Below are 15,735 nucleotides of genomic sequence, written 5' to 3'. Positions count from 1 at the left end.
CCCTAACAACATCCAGCCTCAAAATCCTCTGTTTTCTGGCACACCAGGTACCAGGGGAACACAACTGGATTTACCCCAATTAACTTTTTCCAGTTGTTCATCACTGATGACCTTTTTGAGTATTTGGTTACCCAAACCAATTTGTATGCCCAACTAAATACATTGCACAACATGCAGACAACCTGGGGCCACATTCTATGGTGCGCAAGTGGGTTCCCTCTAATGTAATAGAAATGAAAAAGTTCTGGGGTTTATCCCTTCTGATGGGACTGGGGGATAAACCTAGATTAGATGTATATTGGTCCACCAACCCAATCCATGCTTGCCCAATTTTCCCTTCTACCATGAGCCGGGACAGATTCCAATTAATTTTAAAATTTCTGCATTACAATGATAATTCTAAGGCTCTCCCGAGGGACCATCCCCAATGTGACAGGCTTTTCAAATTACGGCCACTTTTCAATCATCTGCAGAATAAATTTGAAGAAACGTACACACCTGGCCAAAATATATTTGTAGATGTCCCTCCTTCTGTTCAAGGGGAGGCTCATTTTTAAACAGTATATTCCCATGAAACGTGCACGTTATGGGATTAAACTGTACAAACTGTGTGAGAGCTCCACAGGGTACACTCATCGGTTCAGAGTGTATACAGGGAAGGACTCTCAGATTGAGCCGCCTGGCTGACCCCCATGGTTCCAGACCACTGAGAGAATTGTATGGGATATGGTTTTTCCCCCAAACCAGGGCTATCATTTGTATGTAGATCATTTCTACACAGGAATCCCTCTACTTAGGGCATTGTACACATCATAAACAATGGCTTGTGGCACAGTAACATCAAACAGGAAGGGATTTCCTCGTCAATTGGTAGCCAAGAAACAGAGGCTTGGTGAAACCAGCTCTCTGCGCTGTGAGGAACTGCTGGCAATGAAATATACAGATAAAAAAGATGAGTACCTCTTCACCACCATCCACAATGAGGCAACAATAGCAGTTCCTGTGAGAGGTACGGGCACGCACACAAACAAGCCAAAGTGTGTTGTGGACTACAATAAAAACATGGGAGGCGTGGATAAGTCAGACCAGATGCTGGAGCTGTACAATGCTGCTAGGAAGACCATGGCATGGTACAAAAAACTTGGCATGTACATGGTCCAGATTTCTTTGTACAACAGTAGTGTACAGTATGGCTCCAGAGAATCTGCTCACTTTTCTGGACCTTCTGATCTCTGTGATCTCAAGCCTTCTGTTTGATGCGCAACAAATGCCAGAGACTGAAAGAGTGGAAGCAGTAGCAAGACTTAGTGAACGACATTTTATATGGATACTGCTACAGTCCAAGAATAAAGCCAAGCCACAAAAAAGGTGCCATGTGTGTTTCCGCAAAGTCATGCGGAGGGATACACGGTACCACTGTCCCCGCTGTCCCTCTCAGTCAGGCTTCTGTTTGGAGGAGTGTTTTGAAAAATACCACACAGTACATGAGTATAAATAAACCCCAGTCTCTTGTTTTTATGTCATGCAGCAACATTGCCTTGGGCTCCAGAAGGATTATGCCACTTTTTCAAAGGCATAAGAAAATGAAAGTTAAAAAAGGCTGCAGGGTTAAGATGGTATTAAAAAAATATATAGTTACACAATAAATGAGGTTCCAGCAGGGCCAGTGTTTGAAATAAGAAGGAGTGGTAACCCAGATCAGCAGAGAATAAAAGGAGCCTATGAATGTGAGATTACCCATGGGTTTGTAAACAGTGATTGGTGGAAGTAATTGGTAAACTGTTAATTGAGCCTTAGCTGGAGGTGAATAAGGTCTGTAGGATAGAAGAAGGCAGGCTATGTACATAACCGACCAAGTCTGCGAGTTCTTTCTTCAGAAAGAAACAAAGATAGCAGTAATTAATGACCTTGATTTGGTGCCAAAAAAGCTTTCTTTTGACAACTCCAACTTAATTAAAACTTAAAACGTTTCAATGGCCTCAGAAAGCCCCTGATGGAGTGAACTCTTGCAGACTCGTGAGAAAATTTTGTAAGTTAAAGGAAAAGATGTGTGTTACCACTGGTGCCATGACTCTAATCCCTGACAGTCAAAGAATCTATTTAGCCAAAGCCTTTTCTTTTAACTGCCTCACACCTGCAGGCTTACTGGCACTTCCTCTGCACCCAGAGAAGGCAGTTTTTGTGTTTTGTGGAAGATCAGATAATAGAGGCCTTGCTTTTGCTTTTGTTTTTGTGCATTGTTCATTAGGCTGTGAGTACTGTAGGCACACTTGATATGCTTGGCTAGCCTGGGGAAATAGAGCTTCCACTGTGAAAGCTTCAGATGGTGCGACACTGGCATGGAAGGGTTGGAGAGAGAGATTTTAATGCAAAAGTAGTTTAAATTAAAGCTCACAATTGATGGGACAGGCTGAATGCAAGGGCCCTGCTGCTTGTAACACATTCGAACTGCAAAGAACAATACAGAGAGCTGGACAGTCCCGATTTCAGACACAAGGCAGTGTGTTTTAACCAAGCATTTTTCCTTCCAGTTCGAGTCTCTTGTTTGAATTAACAAGCTTAAGAAGCCCAAACAGGTATGTCTGGTCTGTTCTAAAAAGGGCAGTCCTGTTTGTGTTGCAGGGAAGTTTACCTTTTTCTACCAATTGACCTATTTTGTTAATAAGCGAAGTAGAAAGGGGGCATTCAGCTGCAAACAAATTGGTATAAACAGTTTCCAGATTTGCATAATTTCATCTTCCCTATTGAAAGTACTTTTTTGTACTATATACAAATTCCCCTCCTTCTCTGAAGTCCTTCGCAAACCTGATTAGTAGGTTTGGTGGGGGTGAAGTAAAGTCCCTTTTTTTGGGGTTTCCTTTGACTTTTGGGTGTTTCTGACGCTGAACTGTAGTTTTTACCATTCGTAGCTGACTGTAACTTGTGCTAAGATGAGCTAAAAGAGATACCAAGGTATTTTGTCAAACAGAAAAAAATTGGTCTGTTGTAGAAGGATTATCTCAATGAAGACATTTCACTTAGAGGTGGTGTTTCACAACTTGAAGGGACAATGTTGGTATGTTTCTTGACCAAAGTGACTTGTTTTTACTTTAAAAAAAGTAAATCTACTTTTGCATTTGGGATATTAAAACTCCTGGTAAGCATTTGGTTTGTAGTTTGAATGCTGATTACTGACGTGTAAAGACAGCCTTCGCTTTAGACAGATTAAAATATACAGTCCTCAGAACTATCGTCATGCAACAGGGTGCACACAGTAGCATAGCCCTGCTGTAGAAATCTGAAGCAGATAGAAAGCAGCTGTGTAGCAAGGGTTAACAACAGTAGTTTGGTTTCTGTGAAATGGGTTTTGGATTGTAATGCTGGATAGATTTGATATCAATATCACTTTTTTAGCTGATTTTACAAAAGAAAATAAAGTTGTCTATTCTGACATATATATATAGTACTATGGCTTTAAAACATTATAGCATTTCTAATTTGGGCATACTGAAACTGTTTATGTTAAGTACTTCTATGCTTTTACCAAAAATTTAACAAATGTTTTCACCATGGTGTAGTGTTCTATTCAGTTGTTGTGAACGGCCCACCACCCAAAGCTTTATAGTAAATGGTGGTTTCAGCATTTCAATCACTGGGGGAGCAATACCTTATATATATACAGAGAGAGAGAGAGAGAGATTGATTAGACTTCATGCTATTGTTTGTATGTGTGCAGTGAATATTTTGATGATTTCAATAACTTGGTCCCGATTGATAAGGATAATTTAAAGACAGGTCCCAGTGGTTTAGTCTTCTTTTAAAATAAACTAAATACAATAAACTAAATACAAAGTAATAAATCTTTCAATTGGGAAATGTGTTCCTTTTTTGGTTCAGTATTTGATATTTAATAATAATAATAATAATAATAATAATAATAATAATAATAATAATAATAATAATAATAATAATAATAATGATAAAAATAATAGAAATAATAATTCAGCTGAGTATGTTTAAATATATACCGTAGACAATTAAAAAATGTTTTAAGCAATGTTTTAAAATGAATTCCTATATTTATTTATTTCTTTAGCACTTGCAAAAGCAAGAAAATGCTGTGAACTCCGAGTCTTGCTACTACTACTGCACTCTGTGCGACTACTCAACCAAAGCCAAACTGAACCTGGTGCAGCACATCCGCTCCGTGAAGCACCAGCAGACTGAGGGACTCCGCAAGCTCCAGCTACACCAGCAGGGGCTGGCACCAGAGGAGGACAACCTGAGCGATCTGTTCCTGGTGAAAGACTGCCCGCCGAACGAGCCTGGTGAGTACCTCCCCTGCACAGCAGGCATAACACATCCCCACACCCCAAACTCCCCAACCAGAACCCACCCTGGTGCTCCAAACCTGAGCACATCTTGCAATGTAAAACATGCCGGCCTCTTAATCTTTCCAAAATGAACATGTTGTTCCCATTAAGGCCTTCTTTTTATATCAGTAACATACGCAGTCCTGCATGCGGTGACATCTTTAGCAGGCATGCAGGAGGTTATGAAACTCTACCTTGGGAGGATCTCACAGTGAAATTTTTCCCCCCAGAGTGAGCTTTAATTTCCTTTCTCATGACCAAAGCAATTTGGCTTTCATTTAAAGGTTTCTTTGCTGCCAGCAGCTAATAAGTGTAACAGGACTGTAAAACATTCAGAGACAAAAAAAAGATTAATAGTTTTATTTGAGAGAGACCAGTAATTTAAAACATAAGACCTAGTCAGGGTCCATTATATAATAATTCCAATGTTAATGCTACTTTGCGAAATGAGCGCTTAACTTGTTTTTGCTTTGGTTGACCTGGCTGAGGGAAACAGCTAACACATTTTGAATGGCATTCCAAAGCTGAATTAATCTCTGTTCCCCAAAGTGTCCTGTTTATATATGAAATCGAGAAACAGATGGTCATAAGCTGAAAACCACATGCGAAACTTTCAGCATTAAAACTACCCTTATTGGAATTAAATGAGACGGCTGTACTTTTGGCTTTAATTATAACTGGATCAAAGGTGTTTCAGAACTTGGGTGCACAAGAGAAGCCTAGTTAGATAAATCATTATTGTGCATTTAAAGAGACTGGTCCCCCCTCTTTTTTTCTTGGCAAGCAAACATAATGTTTTAAATCTGTCAAAGGTCATAGCCACTCAGTGCACCTTTACAAATGTTCCACTATTAAATGTGCAAAAAAAAAAAAAATCCTCTTGTTTTTAGATCTTTAGTTTCATTACACAAAGTAATTTCACAGGATGGTACTTCATTTCCAAAGGTCTTTTACTTATAATTTCTAACATTGGTATTTGAAATAAATTAAATTGTAATTACTCGGACAGCAAAGGAAGGCACTACAACTAAGTCATATTTTTTAATAGTAGTAGTAATCCCTGAGGCAACCATGCTTAAAAATGTTAATAATTGTAGTGGTACTGATATAGTAGTTACACCTTAGTATTTCCGCCTATTAGCTATTTCAAGCAAGTAGGAGGGTAGTGTAGGTTTAGGAAATTGATAGCTGGCATTACATTAATCAGAAAGTATTATTTACCTATTGATCCATCTGACAGAATATCACAAATCCAATGCAACCAAAAAAAGTGCAGTTAAACAGGCAGGAAAAAATAGAAAGTGTATTCAGATCAGTCATCTGTTTTTGTCCTTTAGATAATACATTAAAAAGTAGACAGAAAAGATGCTTTCTATAGCCTTCTTTCTGTTTCTCTTATACCAGACTGGGATCTAGTGTGTACTTTGTCTTCACTGTGACTTTTAATAATCTGTCATATATATATATATATATATATATATATCCCTCCTGGTCCAACTTCCACTGCCTCAAAGTGGCAGGAGGGTGACAACGGGTTCTCAAGATGAAGTACAATGGGGTTCCCTCTGGCAGGTTCAACCATGCTGTGAAAACTTGAGTAACATACTTGGGCACTCACGAACCCGCCTGGACAGCGTGGTGAGTTATGGCCAACCTCCCCCCTGATGAAAGCACAGACAAAAACATGGCCCTCATTCCCCGGAGGCTGGATTGCTGCCGACAAAGGCAGCGGCCGGTTAGGCATGAATCAGCGAGTTACGCTAAGAATCAGCGAGTTACGACCACAGAACACTGACCCTGGACACATACAACTGCAGATCTTTCAGGTGAAGCAAGACTTCAAGAGTTTGAAAAAGAACTTGGAAGAATCAAGTGGGACATTGTAGGACTAAGCGAAGTGCGGCGAAAAGACGAAGGTCTACTAGAACTCAAGAGTGGATATCTTCTGTTCTACCGACGCACTACAGATGGACGAACAGGAGGCGTTGGATTCATTATCCACAAGAGAATCAAGAATAACATAGTAGAGATTGACAGCGCATCAGAGAGGTCCACAAGACTGATGGTGAATGTTTCAAGGAAGTATGAACTTCAAGCAAAGATTTGTATGAAGAAGTACAAGAAAAATGGGAAGCGCCACTATAAGTTCCTCATCAGTGACTTCAAAGCCAAAATAGGAGCCCAGCAAGAAGATGAGAATTCAGTCGGCAAATTTAGACATGACAACAGGAACAAGAGGGGCGACAGACTAGTCAAATTTGCAGAGAACAAGAACTTAATCATCATGAACACCTTCTTCCAGAAGAAACCCATCAGGAAATGCACATGGAATGGACCCAATGGAGTGAAGAATGAAATTGACTACATACTCACCAACAAGAATCACACCATACAAGATGTCTCAGTACTAAACAATTGTAACACAGGAAGTGACCAAATACTTGTAAGATGCACAATACACCTAAACACAGCACTGGAGAGAGCAAAACTCGTGATAACGAAATCCAACACAATCAACGTAGAAATGCTCCAGAAGCAAAGCCTGGTGTTTCAACTTGAACTGAAGAATAGATTCAAAGCTCTGCAAAAAAGATGAAGCAATCGAGGTAAACAGAATCCATGAGGAAGTGATGCAAGTAATTGTAGAAATCAGCAAAAAACATCGCTGGAACACAGAGTACAAAATGCAACCAGAAGATCACGCAAGAAGCATGAAGAAAGCAAAACAAAGACTAATCATCGGGAATTAAACAAGAGGACGGGACTGTCATCAAAAACCGCAAATTGATTTTGAAGAGAGTCGAAGACTTTCAAAAAACATTATATCAAGATGAAAAGAGCAATGAGCAGATGACGAAAAAGAGATGGAAGCACAATGGATCATCTTCAAGTTGTACGGCAAGTGATTCAAACCAGCAACGAGTACGAACTGCCTCTTTGCTTAGGATACATTAACTATGACTCTATTTACACAATATCTGTATTAAGCTCTCTGAAAAAACAAGGAATTGAGAAAACGTACAGAGACTTGATCAGCACCATATACAAGAATGCAATATCCACAGTAAGACTCCATAAAACAGCGACAAAATCAGGATTAAAAAAGTTTGTCAAGGAGATACAATTTCCCCAAAACTCTTCACGGCCACCCTAGAAGACATTTTCAAAACCCTGGATTGGAAAATAAGAGGCTGAAAATCAATGGAGCCTACTTGAATCACCTACGATTTGCTGACGACATCCTCATATTTACAACGTGCCCAGAAGAATTACAAACAAGAATACAAGAACTACACGAGGCTAGCATCAAAGCGGGTTTGAAAATTGAGTTCAAGAAGACTAAATTCATGTTCAATAAATATACCACTCCACAGGCAATTGAAGTCAATGGGATCAAGCTTGAAGGAGTCAATAACTATGTATAGTTAGGACAGTTCGTTTTGGCAACGGAGAACCAAATGTGCGAAATCAACAGAAGAGTAAAAATCGGCTGGAGTGCCTTTGAAAGATTAAGCATGGTTCTAAAAGGGAAACTATCCTTATGCCTCAAGAGGAAAGTCTTCGACCAATGTGTGCTGCCAGTGCTAACTTACGGATGCGAGACCTGGACCCTCAATGCAAAAATGCAAAAAAAAAAAAAAAAAAAAAAAAAAATATATATATATATATATATATATATATATATATATAAATACACACACACACACACACACACACACAGTGCCTATAGAAAGTCTACACCCCCTTGAACTTTTTTCACATTTTGTTGTGTCAGTGCCTCAGAGTTTCATGCATTTAAATGAGGATTTTTTTCCACTTATCTATCTAGGTTTTATTGAGAAAAAAATTATATATTAAAAATGCAAAACTGAAAGATCATAATTGGATAAGTCTCCACCTCCCTGAGTTAATACTTGGTGGAAGCATCTTTGGCAGCAATTACAGCTGTGAGTCAGTTGGGATAGGTCTCTACCAACTTTGCACACCTAGATTTGGCAATATTTGACCATTCTTCTTTATAAAACTGTTCAGGCTCTGTCAAGTTCCTTGGGGAGTGTTGATGGACAGCAGTCTTCAAGTCATGCCACAAATTTTCAATTGGATTTAGGTTAGGGTTCTGACTGGGCCACTCAAGGACATTTACCTTTTTGTTCCTTAGCCACCCCAGTGTAGCTTTGGCTGTGTGCTTTGGGTCGTTGTCATGCTGAAAGGTGAAATTTCGTCCCAGTTTCAGCTTTCTTGCAGAGGGCAGCAGGTTTTCCTTAAGGATTTCTCTGTACTTTGCTCCATTCATTTTCCCTTATATCCTGTTTCTCATTGGCCCCAGTCCCTGCCAATGAGAAACATCCCCATAACATGATGCTGCCACCACCATGCTTCACAGTAGGGATGGTGTTCTTTGGGTGATGCACTGTGTTGGGTTTGCGCCAAACATAACGCTTTGCATTTAGGCCAAAAAGTTATATTTTAGTTTTGTCAGACGACAAAACATTTTGCCACAAGGGTACAGAATCTCCTGGGTGTTTTTTTGCATACTTCAAACGGGATTCAAGGTGGGCTTTCTTGAGTAATGGCTTCCTTCTTGCCACCTTATCATACAAGCCAGATTTGTGGAGTGCTTAGGATATTGTTATCACATGCACACTTTGACCAGTTTTGGCCATAAAAGCCTGTAGCTCTTGCAAAGTTGCCATTGGCCTCTTGGTAGCCTCTCTGATCAGTCTCCTTCTAGCTCGGTCATCCAGTTTGGAGGGACGGCCTGATCTAGGCAGGGTCTTGGTGGTGCCATACAACTTCCACATCTTAATAATCATCTTGACCATGCTCCAAGGGATATTCAAAGCCTTTGATATTTTTTTATACCCATCCCCTGATCTGTGCCTTTCAACAACTTTGTCCCGGAGTTCTTTTGAAAGCGCCTTGGTGCTCATGGTTGATAGTTCCCTTGTTGTTACTCTTTCGTTTAGCAGTTTCTGTTCATTAACAAGTTTCATAAAATAATTAATTTAACTATTAACCTATATCATTTTCTTTTAAAGCTGTGTTCTGGCAACTTGCCAAATAATTATAGAGATATTTGGGAATAAAGCTACAAAGGCACTGGTATGATTTTTTTTTTTTTAATATATAGATAAGAATGCATGTCATTAAAATATTTGCACGCAAAAAGATTAATTTAGGAAATTACGGTAAAAAAAACAGGTTTTATGTTTTTAATACTTCAATAGATTGTTGCCTATCTGTATTACCTTTTCACAGGCTAGATCTAATTTCAAAGGGGCCTTTGTAACTTGTCCTCCCCACATATGCGACAAGATCTCTGTTATCCAGTCTTTCATCTTTGTTGCACACCGCTGTGCTGCCGATTTCATTAAACCCAGCTAAGCATATGCATAACTGAAACAAAAAGCTTTAAATAATAACAGTATTGTTAGATTGGCAGGTGGCCTTCAAGTTATCAAGTTAATTTGCATAACACCACTTATTAAATATTCACCTGGCTTGGTTATGTATTTGGATGATTTACTGGGAATAGGCCTGATTATAATGGTAAGATACCATATATATAGTGTGTGTAAATGCAGTAATGCAAAGGATATTAAAACATGTGAAACAGAGGTTTCAAGATTGGATCTTTGAAATTAGAATCTTCAGAACGTGTTTTTTTTATGATTTAATTATTATGATTTTTTTTTTTATCAGGACTGTATAGAAAAATAGAACAATATATATTAGTTGAGTACATACAAGTCTGTTGTAGAATGCTGTTAATGTTATTAACAGAAACGTCAATAGGGACAAGAGAGGTTTTCTTACCGCATAACAGCCATTATATATACAGCAGACTGAATAAATGTCAAAGTAATGTTTTATTTAAAAAAAATTGCTGCAGTAATTTCTAGTTTACACTGTCTTTTGCAAAGGCCTTTTGTGATGGTTAAGAGGTAATTCATGCCTTTTATTTAGATACTTATTCCATACAAAAGGACACACCAGTGAATATGTACAGGATAAGCAATGAGAATTGTTGAATCTGTATAAATAATTCACCGTTTCAAGTGCTGATTCAACACTTTGAGTTGTTTATGCCACTTAAAACATTTCTTCCTAATTGATACTTGTTCCATAATGAGATATAATTGATGTTAATTTGTTAATTGGATTTGGTTTTCACTACTTTGGTACGCATAGTTAAAATGTTTGTCTCTCACACTGCGGCAGTGTTGTTTTAGTTTGAAATCCCAAAAGTGTATGTTAAGTGAAAATAGTAGCGAGCACTGTGCTTTAGTTGTACACACATGAAAGTGGCATTGAAAAATAAAAATGCAAAAAAGAAAGGAATGTGAACCAGGAATGGAGAGGAAAGCTATTGATCGTTATGCCCAACCTAAAACAGATGCAGACCAAAATATCATTGCAAGCATTCGGTTTTCGAGAAGTACATAAGTGGGCTGTAAGCTTGTATGAACAGTGGTTAAAGTCACGAACAAAATGCAAAAGCTGAGTTTAAATCTATCTATTGCTTTTGTTACTTAAAACAAAAAAAAAGAAATGTAGTTCTTGCTGTTTTAAACGAGGAATGAAAAACGACATCTCCCAGAATGCCATAGCTATCCCAGAACATTGATTGACTTGCAATCAGATAAACCAGTACACCTGTTCGTAATTTAACAAGCCAGGCAGGTATAAAAGGACAGTTCAAAGCCGTCTCAAAGCTGTCTGTGGAAAGGTAAGGAACTGAGTATACACCTTAATGCAGTGTACGTTACAACAAAGTATATGAAATCTGTGATTTGTGTATTTAAAGTCATTAAACTGGATAAGCATCTGACTAAAGTTGGGGATCCGGTTAGCGTTCCAAAACATGAGGGAGGGTTTATTTTTGTTTTGTTTGTTAAAAGAAGCTGTGTTCCCAATGGAAAAGGGACACCGTGGAACAAATAAACATACAGGTTTTGTCCTGTTTAAACCCATCTTTTGTTGCTGACAGTGCTTTATCCACCAAAGACATGTTAGGAACCCAGAACTGTGTTCACAGTTATACTGTAAATAAAGAAGCTTTGTCACAATTTGCAATTATGAGAATTTTCTTTTACATTTATTAATGTATAATTGTAGTACCCTGCTTTTACCAAACAATATGAAATGCTAAATTGAAATCGCAAGCCCTTTTCTAAGTGTTTTCTACACAATTGTGTTTTACATATTATGTTCTAAGTTTCAAATAAAGATTGTTTTAATCATTTGCAGTCCCTGTCATTTAGTTTTTTTTAAAAAAAGGAACGAAATGTTTTGAATAATTACAAAAAATTTAGATAGTGTACTTATATAACATTATTATTATTATTATTATTATTATTATTATTATTATTATTATTATTATTATTTATTCATTCATTTGCAGTAGTCGTATTTGTAACAAGGCTAATTTGGAAAAATGAAATTTGTTAACTGCAATTTCATACAGTAAATGTTTTTTCTCTGGTATTCCTGTGGCTGCTTAGCCTAATTTAACTAAAAATAAAGGACTTATGCATCATACAATTATCTATATATACAAGGTGAGATAATATTGGTGAAGAAACAGAATGGAGTTCTTTTGAAAACAAAAGGATCTTTATTACAGTAATACACAGCAAATTTACTTCTCTTACTCAAGCCGGGTGAAATCCTTCACATAACAAATGGGTCAGGAACCGCTATGTTGTCCCAAACACTGTCTAAACAAATAACAATTTTTCTCGTAGACTGCAAGATAAATATATATATATATATATATATATATATATATATATATATATATATATATATATTTTATATTTAAGACGAGACCCAGCAATATGAACATGACACTGTATTGTTTGTTTGTAATACCACTCTGCCTCTTCCGCCTTTGTGGTTTGGGGGGGGGCACGACTCATCATCCCTTCAGTGGTCATTATGACGTCACCGAGTATGTATTGTAATTTCCGTGCGCACATTCGGACCTAACCCGGCTCAGGGCACAACAGCAATGTAAACGGTACGTGAAAAATTCTAAGAATCTCCGCGATCCGAGTCGGCTTAGCTCCGAGGTGGCAGTGTAAACGCAGCGCAAAAGACTCATCAGCAACAGAGGTAAACATAATAGAATAGTTTCTCCTCTTCATTTTTTTTTTATTTTTTTTATGCGGTTGAACAGTTTTAAGAAGTCCACTTTGTCTGCCATTTTCAGACTCCACAAATCTAGCTGAAATATCTGGCTTCATTTACCGGAGCTTGATTTTTATTTTTTTTAAATTAGGCTTCGGTTCATAAACAGTGGCTGTAAAAACAGTTTGTGCAGTTTATAATTTTGCTTTTCAGAAAATTTGTAATTCGGTATTCTGTACAAATTAAACAACGTTTTAGGAAATCAAGTTAAAACAAATGCTAGTATATATTGCATTAAGTTCAAATTGAACAGCTTGCCTTTTGACATTTTAGCCACTTATAGCTTTTTCAAAACCAGGCCAAAGATCACCAGTGTAATTTGCATCTATTATAACCAAGCAATGTTAAACAGTCTGGGTAATTTTATGAATAGAGATGCTTTGAAGAGTCAAGCTTCTACATACTAGAAGGAAAAATGAAAAAATGTAACTATCCTCATATATATATATATATATATATATATATATATATATATATATATATATATATATACACTGCTGTGCAAAAGTCTTAGACGTTGCATTTTTCTATTCTGATGCATTATGAGCATCAACAATTTACTCAAAGCCTCCACTATTGTTTTCTACTATTATAACAACCTTAACTTGCATAAAGAAGGAAAAACATTGAGTGAAATAGCTCGCATCACTTATTTACACACAATTACCCATTTATACATTTTTTTTTTTTTTTTACTGGAGCAATCTAGGTAAAGTACCTTGCTCAAGGGTACAGCAGCAGTGTCCTCCACCTGGGATTGAACCCACGACCACTACTCCACACTGCTCCACATGAGGTTTACGTGTGCCTTTTTGTAGCTGAACAAGAAAACGAAAACTGAAATTTAACTTTAAACACTTAAAACAAACGTGGAAAAGGCATTTTGGTTCTCATTTATTACATTCCACATTCCAACAAAAAATATAATATATAAAATCTGTATAAAAATCACTAAACAGCATTTCCATCAAGTTGGACACTATTCAAGCGAGGCATTTCAGAATGACGTGCTTAAAGTGTTTCTGTCCCATGAGATTCTGACTCGCTCTAAAGCAGATGGCCTTCCATAGAGATCACTATGCGTGCACGCGCATAATCTGGTTTATTTACTTTTTGCTGTCTAAAACTTTTAAACCGAGGCTCAAGAGCTGCTGTGTTGATTCTGTGTTTTTTTATTTAATATATAAATCTCACATATCACACTGAGCTCTTTTTCATTTGCCATTTTTGAAACTGTTGCGCAACTTTTGGTGAGGTGGTAATAAGTGCAAAGGTATTTTTGTAATTTCTAATGCATACGAACATCTGGTTTTTGTATCCGAATACATGTCAATATATTCGTTCGAATATTCAGATATTTTTCCCAGCGCTACTATATATATATATATGAGATTCACAAAAAAAGTTTATGCTTGTAAACTCATATTTATATTATTCTATGTATACGTATTTAATATATGTTGAGGGTTTACAGATAGTAATTGAGACAGCTGAATGCATTAGCTGTAAACAGTGTGCTATCCTTCAATTGGCACCAATCACCTTTGTGCATCTGGGCCTTTTTAAATATTTCTTAATTAAGCAGTGAGTGGAGAGACCTGTACTTTTCTGCCTATTGTTTACGTGTAGAATTGCCTGATAGCGTAGCTCATATCCACAGGCTTTTTGCATCCTCTGCTTCATCTCCCATTTTTCAAGGAATAACAAAATGGGAGATGGGATTTTATGGAAGTAATTATTGCTGAGTACATGTCTATGAAGCGCATCATCCCCCGACATATTAAAACAGGGAGATCCCTTTGTCCGAGTCAAGCTTAAACAAAAGTTAGTCTGACTTTGGAGATGAACACCCCTTTAAAATGCTGCTGCTAGATGCATTTAAAGTCCAAAGAGCATTGCATGGTTGTCTTGAGCTTTTGTTTCTTCTGAGTGATAATGCTCTGGGATTCTTCCAACCATAGCTAAATTACCAAGATTGAAATGATAACCATTTACATAGCAGCTTTAGGCAACAGCGGGCTCTAATGGACACTGTCTTCTAAAAGTTTTTTCTATTGATTTCTGTGCTACAGTCTTGATAATATGAACATGGACTAAAGCACATTTAATGTGTATCCCAGTTCCCAGCGTTCACATGTAGTATAAAGAGAATAGGCACCTTTGAAATGCAGTTACAGTATGTTTGAACAATGTAGTCAAGAGAAATGTGCTCCATAGACCAGAAGAGAGTCTTAATAGTAATTTGCTCAGTACTTTTTTTTAATTGTGAAGGAGAGGAAATAAGTTGAGTAATGATACCACAGAAGCTGCAAAGGTAAATCATCAAGCTTTATTTAACATCCAGTCTTTGTGCACATGCACAAATACACATACACACATAAGATCAAAATTGTCTTTTAAATGTGTAATTTGTAGCACAGGAATCATTTCTCTAGGCAGCTGTTTCATTGCAAACCGTAAAAGTTGTATTTAATAGCTCAGCTTTCAGTGATAAATTGAAGAATCATTGTTATCTGCTGCAATTCACTTTTGACAGATGCATTTGGATTACCTAGTCTCAGTTGTATATACACAATGATATATTACAATTGAAGTGGTAACATATAAAATAGAAATAGTGTTTAGGTATTTTATATACTGTATATGCTTCTTGATCAGCAACTATAATACTGTTGGGTTTGTTTTGTTTTTAATATCTAAATATTCCATTTTCTGGCCAGGTTTTCCAAATTTTATATTAATATTGCATACTTCCCTGTAAATAGATAGATAGATAGATAGATAGATAGATAGATAGATAGATAGATAGACCTTTTAATACTAATGTTGAAGTTGGTTCAGTATTTTCTGTGAGGGTAATTTTATTTTTTTGCCTTGATACAGGAAGGCAGCTGAGTGTGAGATTTAATGTACATCCTAATCTATCTTGTCATTTCACTAGCCATGAGTGATGTGCTAATGTATGGGAAGCCATTTTCTTTGTATTCTTCACACAAAGGAGTGGCTACACTGAATGACATCCAAGACTTTACTCTGTAATTACATGGATGACAATTAGAATGTACAGCAAGAATACTACTGGATTACCTTCAGATTTTTAATGCATGGCTTTGTTTTACCTGCAAGCAGCATGCAATTAGAGGAGGCATCATGGCACCTCGAATGGGAGTTAGTCTAAATACAGATATGT

At 37.1% G+C, this 15,735-nt stretch overlaps 1 protein-coding gene across 5 annotated transcripts in view; it reads left to right on the top strand.

The window, feature by feature from the left end:
• The window catches only part of LOC117400179 (zinc finger homeobox protein 4-like), a 101,932-nt gene that overhangs the window by 44,110 nt on the left and 42,087 nt on the right, over nucleotides 1-15,735 (top strand). For all 5 annotated transcript variants that reach the window (XM_059022205.1, XM_059022208.1, XM_033999670.3 and 2 more), the window contains one exon: nucleotides 4,076-4,307. In XM_059022205.1, the coding sequence (XP_058878188.1) occupies nucleotides 4,076-4,307 (232 nt within the window). The remainder of the gene's footprint in view (nucleotides 1-4,075; nucleotides 4,308-15,735) is intronic.

The sequence above is a fragment of the Acipenser ruthenus genome, chromosome 4 (assembly GCF_902713425.1).
Source record: "Acipenser ruthenus chromosome 4, fAciRut3.2 maternal haplotype, whole genome shotgun sequence".
Taxonomy (NCBI): domain Eukaryota; kingdom Metazoa; phylum Chordata; class Actinopteri; order Acipenseriformes; family Acipenseridae; genus Acipenser; species Acipenser ruthenus.
The sequence above is the reverse complement of the archived record's forward strand: the minus strand, read 5'-3'. Positions and strand labels throughout refer to the sequence as shown.